Source organism: Chaetura pelagica, unplaced genomic scaffold (genome assembly GCF_000747805.2).
Source record: "Chaetura pelagica isolate M959 unplaced genomic scaffold, ChaPel_1.0 scaffold108, whole genome shotgun sequence".
NCBI lineage: Eukaryota > Metazoa > Chordata > Aves > Apodiformes > Apodidae > Chaetura > Chaetura pelagica.
Window position 1 is genome coordinate 1,351,988 of NW_009970718.1, and position 6,889 is coordinate 1,358,876.

At 37.0% G+C, this 6,889-nt stretch overlaps 1 protein-coding gene across 1 annotated transcript; it reads right to left on the minus strand.

Moving 5' to 3' along the window:
* Positions 1 to 1,270: 1,270 nt before the first annotated feature.
* DNAJB9 (DnaJ (Hsp40) homolog, subfamily B, member 9) lies at positions 1,271 to 6,418 on the minus strand. Its single transcript, XM_010006267.1, has 3 exons — positions 6,406 to 6,418; positions 3,094 to 3,321; positions 1,271 to 1,911 (listed from the first exon to the last, which is right to left on the minus strand). The coding sequence occupies exons 1-3, from the start codon at positions 6,416 to 6,418 to the stop codon at positions 1,481 to 1,483; spliced, it is 672 nt and encodes a 223-aa protein (XP_010004569.1). The 3' UTR covers positions 1,271 to 1,480.
* Positions 6,419 to 6,889: the final 471 nt, after the last annotated feature.

Here is a 6,889-nt window from a genome sequence, read left to right on the forward strand (position 1 = left end):
TCCAAGAAGCAAAGAGTTCAATCTCTCTGGAGGAAGATTTTTAAGCACTCAAAGCCTATTTAGAACACTGCTGTTTAAAATGCTTTTTTTGCTCATGCAGTCAATGTGAAAGGTAAATTCTTATCTCACAGTTCTAAAGGGACAGCAAAGAGAAACCAATTCAATATACTAAACCTGTATTACTAGAGAAGAAATAAAACAGGGCTTTTGCACTGATACCAGTTAAAATATTTAGAGGTTTTGTTGCGGAGGTGGGGTGTTTGTTTTTTTTTTTTGTTTGTTTTTAAGCTTAAATAGTTTAGACTGGTTACAGATTCCCATGGTGCTGAAACTGATGCCCATTAGTACTGATCTTATTAGCAGATTCCAGCACCACAAAGCACTAGATGAATACAGCAACATTGTAATATTCAGTTTTACTCTGTGTTTATGTTAAGAATTTACCTTTCAAATCACAATGCTGAAAAATCCCTGCTGACTGGCAATAAATCTGTCAATCTAAGCACAAAAATATTTTTTATTTAGACCCTTCCAGAAACTATGAATCTGTAGGCAAGCTTATCTTGCTCAAGTTCACAAGCTCAGAGTGGAGTATTTAAGTTCAATAAACTGAGCTACAGAAACTACATTGCACACATGGTAATATAATAAGCATAAAACAAGAGTGTTTTCAGTATGGTCTTCCAAACATTGTTAGAGATATTTGCATTTTGGAAGAAAAAAAAAAAAAGACCTTGTGTGCACACAAACTTACATACATGAATAGCCTTTAAATAAGTCAAGGGTTATTCAAATCCCACAATCCTTTCACATCAATGAGAGGCTATTTGGAAATAAAAGTAATTCCTCTATCACTCTCCTAGGTGAAGTACAATTTTAACCTATTCCCTCTTGATATTTTCCAACTTTAAAAAGTGAATTTCCAGTAATACATTTGCCATGCTAGACAAAGTAACAAAGAGCCAGGTAAGTCATATTTCTGCTGCTATTTTGTGTAAATTATCTAATTTGCACACTAAGTCCGTATAACATACAACATGCAAGAGAAAACTTGGAAAGATGTGATCAAAAAAGCCGCACTTCAAAATTAAAGTATCTCCTCTGCTGCAAACCATGCTCCAGTAATTCAACCAGCCCTGAACTGGCATTTATGAGAAAATTGTATTACATTTCTGAAATTTAAAAAAATGTATCTTGTGTTGAAGTTCAAATTTAGGGGAAGTGTTTAGTAAACTGAAATACATTAATTTTTTTCCTGTCACATGAGATTATTTCTCTCTCATTGTAAGTAGTTACTGAGACATTTACTTCTCAACTGCATGTTGTTTCTATTCTGATTATTAGTTTCATCTACAATTTCTTTATAGCAGTTAAGTGTTTTTTAGAACTAAGAGTTCAAAGAACTTTTTCCATGTTAGCATAAAACAAAGAAGGATTATAAAGATGTAGAAAGAAGAAGAGATGAAAAGGAAAGGAAACACTATTGTCCAGAGCAGTCTGTATATGTGGTAACCATGTTTCCTCGCCTCTGAGTGACAGTCCTACAGTGCTTGCTGGATCCATGAAACCTGGTGTCCGTTCGCACCGCATGTCGGTGGGCATTTTCAAAGTCACTAAATGAAAACATTTTTTCCATATTTTCAAACACATCATCAAACAGTCCACCTCCAAAGGAGAACTCTTGGAAAGAACGTCTTTGCCGATTGTGAGATTCCCGATGACTTCGGAAGTGATTTTCAAAGTGCTTTTTTGACCGTGAGTTTTGGCTAAAGAGGTCAAAGTCTTTGAACAGATCGTCAAAGTTGAAATTAAACGACTGATGGAACGGGCTTCCATTATTTCCTTGTCCTCCGTGACGGCCAAACTGATCATATTCTCTTCGTTTATTCTCGTCTGATAGTGTTTCATATGCTATTTCCATTAACAACAAAAAAAAAAGTTTATTTACATTCTCATTGAAAAAAAAACCACAAACATAGACAAATACAAAGAACAGCGTTCTTCCACTCCCTGGATAGGACAAATTTCAAGCAAGACCTCTGACAGATAACATATCCATTCTGATAACATTAAACCTTTTGAACCCTTCAGGTTTTTTATTTGTCAAAAGGCTTGCAAATATTCTGTGTAACTTCAACACTTAAAGAGTTCCTAGTTCCTCCTACAGCAAGTGCTAACAAATGAGTGAGTATCTAACAAGATTGTCCCTCCTTTTCATTATATTAATAACTACATTTCTTTCAAAAGAACCCTTCTACAGACAAGAAGATAAAACCCAGAAATCTCTTACTAGCTTAGTTTGGAGAGCTACAAAAATAGATATTATAACAGTCTACAGGGAGCAGAGGTGGGAACACCTCATTCTTCAGCAAGGCTTTTTCTATTCTTGATTATTTTTGCTTCCACCATGTTATCACAAAATGCTTCTGAATGGTGGATCACAGGAAAATTCAGGTTGGAAGTGACCTCAGAAAGTATCAACTAAAACCTCCTGCTCAAAGTACAATCAGCTGTGAGATCAGACTAGGCTACTCAGGGCTTTATTCACTCATTTATCCACAACCTCTGTAAGCAAACCGGTCCAACACTGGCTTACCCTTCAAGGTAAAAAAAAAATTCCTTGTAACTACTCTGAACCTCTTGCACCCATTATCTTTTGTACTCCCACCATGAGCCACTGAAACACCTTGCTGTGATTTTTTATAATCTCCCCATAGTTACTGGAAGGCTCTTGTTAGGTCGCCATGAGGCCCTAGTAATCCTGAGCTGGATCTTACTAGACAGGTCAAAAGATAAGAATTATCCTGCTAGGGCTGAAGTTGTCCTACTGCCAACTATTTTTTGTGACAAGAGGCATAAGCCAAAAAGCCTAATAAGCAGGAATGCATAAACTATGTAAAAGCCTTGCCTATGTGCAAGGACACAGAAACAAGTCAGATACTGATACTGCACATTTGATAGCACAGATGTAGAATTAAGAAAAACGCCACCTTTTACTTCTTGAGTAAGACCAGAGCATACTAAAATTACCACTTCTGCTCACAGATATAAGCCGTGTTTCAAATTATTAAGACCAAGTTAATAATATATTACCTTCAGCAATTTCTCTAAATTTTGCTTCTGCACCAGGACTCTTATTTTTGTCTGGGTGGTATTTCATAGCCAGCTTGTGAAATGCCTTCTTGATCTGGCGGTCAGATGCATTTTTTGGAACTCCTAAGATATCATAATAGTTCTCTGTAGCCAGTATTAATTCAGTTATCATTAAAATGCAGAGAGCAAACGTGAAGACAGATTGCGTAGTAGCCATTTCTCTGGTTCCTAGAAAGGAAAATAAACACACATAGAGCAAGTTATTTCACGTTATACAACTTCAAAGTAAAACTGTAAGCTGGAGGAGGAAGACCTGGATGTCCCAGGAGTGATCAGTGACAGACACATAAATCATTTTGTTTCACATGTGTCAAACTCCATTCTCCCTATTTCATAATCACAGAATATGTAAAAAAAAATACTGAAAATTCATATTTCACATACATCACAAACATGTTTTAGTGTTTATCTTTGTTTTGTACCTATCCTTAATTGTACATTCTCACACATAGCTGTTGAGGTAAATACATGTTTCACTGTATGAAACAGCTCATGCTGCCATTCCCGAACTAGCTTTAAACTCATTATTCAGTTCTAGGACCATAAACACAGCAGCTCTAAAGGAAGCACATTGCAGAAACCCACTCAATACTGAATACTTTGTGCCACAGTAAAAGCCTGAAAACACAACTGGCCTAGAGATCAACTGTGAGGTGCAGGAAGGCAAGACTGTTTGACACTCATGATCAGCTTCAGAAGGTCAGTTAACTGACCTAAGGTGAACATGATATAGAGTAAAACACTCATTTAGAGTACAAAGTTCATTCAAGTAGTGTACATTTTCCTTTACTTTACAATGGGCTGGCCATAGCTTGCTTTCGTATTAGATTGTACTATAAATAAAAACACCTACCAGACCTTTGATATCAAAGTATTAATCTGATAGGTACGACTGCATTAAAAGGTGTCTCTATGTCTGAACTGAACAAAAAAAAAAAAACAAACACTTTCTTTTTAGCAACATTTGTCAAAAAATTACATTTTGAAACAAACTGATGCTAGAACTCAGGGAAAAATATGTGGCATAAGTCATAAGAAAAGTCAGTTCCACATAGCCATGTGGTCTTGAATTATTTTTATGAAGGACAGCGTGAGCTCCTCCTACCAGGAGAAGAGATCAAATTATTTTCCAAGGTCTGTGCATATTTTATTTAAAACAGAGCATAGAAACATGGATGTTCAAAGACAAAATGCCGGCTGTCACCTAACCAGCAGGATCTATATGACAAGGCTCTTAACGTTCCAGAAGATTCATGTCCCCCTCACCAGATTTCACTAATTTGAGTGTACTGTAAGTACAACTCTAAAGAGATGAAAAAAAATATTTTCCTTTAAGTTGAATAAACTAACCTTACAGCCTGAGTGCCATTAAAGCTAGAATACTTTTAGACAGTAAGTGGTCCAAACATTTGTCACAGAGTTCAAAACCTTTGAATATCAGGTACATACTAAAAAGTCAAATAAAATAAAATAGTAAAAAGTCAATATCATCTCTAAAGAAAGTTAATACTCAGGCTTCAACAATGGAAAAAAATACCATTTCTTACAGGCAAGTTAGGGAACTTAAATGAATGTTGTGAGGCAAGAGCAAAAAGAGCACAAGATTAACGTACCCACGTCCTCTTAAGCATTTGTTTGGCTACCAGCCTGCATCATATCAAGTGTTAAGGAGCAGCAGTTGAAACAAACTGTATTTTGATCAATGTACTTAAGACAACAAATGGATAGCTCTTCTCAGTGTTCTTCATACATGATACCAGTCATTTTTAGTACAAGTGTTTCCAAGGCTTTTGAATGCATTTTCTCTCACCAGATCACTAACATAACACTTTGCCACTTAAAAAACAAGAACTACACACCTGTAAATCCTTCCACACCCTTGGGGCTTTCCTCCTGGTTGTGCTTTATGGATACAGATTTAGGTCTTCATCTCTAAGATAAGTTTTTATTTTATTTTCCACATCTGCAGCATGCTTGTATAACCACCCAGCCTGCCTTTTTCTAAAATTAAACACTGAAAAGAGCTAAAACCAGCAGTTTATGTCCTCCATTAAAAGGCAAATCTGGTTCTCTTAACTCCCAAGCTCATCAGAGCCTGAAAACAACTCTCCTTCATAGTTCTCTGCTCTGCCAAACCTCTCAGTCTCTTTATTCTTCCTCTAATGAATTACAACTAAGTTGTTTTTTTTTTCTACAGTTTTACATTAGGATTTCTGTAATGCAGTTCCAGCTATGCTGCCTCTAGTTTTATCTGGATTTCTAAAATATATTAACAAAGAAATCCATATTTAAATTTCATTGCTTTTTAAAATAATGTAGACAATTTAATGCTGCCCTTTAACAACTCACTGAAATCCAAATACAAAAGGAAATTGACATGCAAATCAAATACAAATGAAGCACTAATATAAGCAGCATTTTAGAATTATAAGGTTATCACAAAGACATAGTAAGTCTAATATACAGGCACTATAATTCATTACAGAATTTACTCTTCAGAAAATACCTATTTTACATGCTGTCAGCATCTTTGCATTGCTGTTTACTAAGATGTTAAATGCCTCACATCCACCCTGCTATGCCCAATGATTTTTACAATCCCTTTCAAAACAGTTATTCTGCTTATGTTACTTTTGCCTTGACTTCTGATTCAAAAAGGGACAGGTAAGTTTCACTTTCCAGGCTATGCACCACAGTCTCTCAAAACACATTTCAGAGTTCAGTAAATTCTGTATACTTATTGACATTAAGTTCATTCCACAAAAAAAGTACCTCCTGACAATTTTGAAGAACTACATTTTATTTAGGTACATCTAGTAATAAAGCTGGAGATTTTATTAACACAGATTAACTATTTGACTCTGTCAAATAGTTACAGATCTCAACTACTATTATGCTTTGTATAATAAGTATATTGTATAATGTTTATCAAGAGTACTATAGACACGATAACACTGAATCACTTCTCCTTCGGTTTATCAACATTTATAAATAGCAACAGGATGAACTGATGTTTAAGGAAGATATATCCTGAAAAATATGTGTCATATATAGAAAAAAAGGAGAAATTTCCATCTTGCAATGCAAATGCCCTAATTAGGAAAGACCTCAGTTTTATTCACAAAGTCTCACATACTCAGAAAACCCACAGCATCACTACTGTACTTATGACAAAAATTGTGAACTATTTAGTGGGATCTTGATGCCATATAACTATTTTTAGAAATTATTTAGTAGTAGTCGGAAAGTTACCGAAGTTTTCCATTGGTTCTCATATCACGATTAACCCGATGAGTAAGCAAATCTGTACCCCACCACCAGCTACGGGAAAGTCAAACTGAGGGGCTTATACTTTTCTTGGCACCTCCTCTACTGACCGAAAAGCAAATCTAGAAGGCTCCAGGCTCTTGCTCTGGAGAGCACGGAAACGAGACAGAAGCTCCCCTGGCATCACCCTCCCGGGCCAGACCCTAGCGAGCCTCGACTGAGCCGCACCACAAAAAGCAAGGCCGAGCCAGACCACGGCAACGCTGAGCGACGCAGTCGCTCCTCCAAGCCGGCCAGGCTCGCTAAAGATCGCAGCAGACGGGCCTAGCTGCAAGTGGGAGCCCAGAGCGACCCAAAGAGCAAACAAATCTACCAGACCGAGCTGCAGTGTCGCCCCTTTCCCGCATCGTCCCCAGCGCCCTCTCCCAGCCCCCCCAGTGCCCCCTAACCTCTCCGGCCCCTCCGCCTT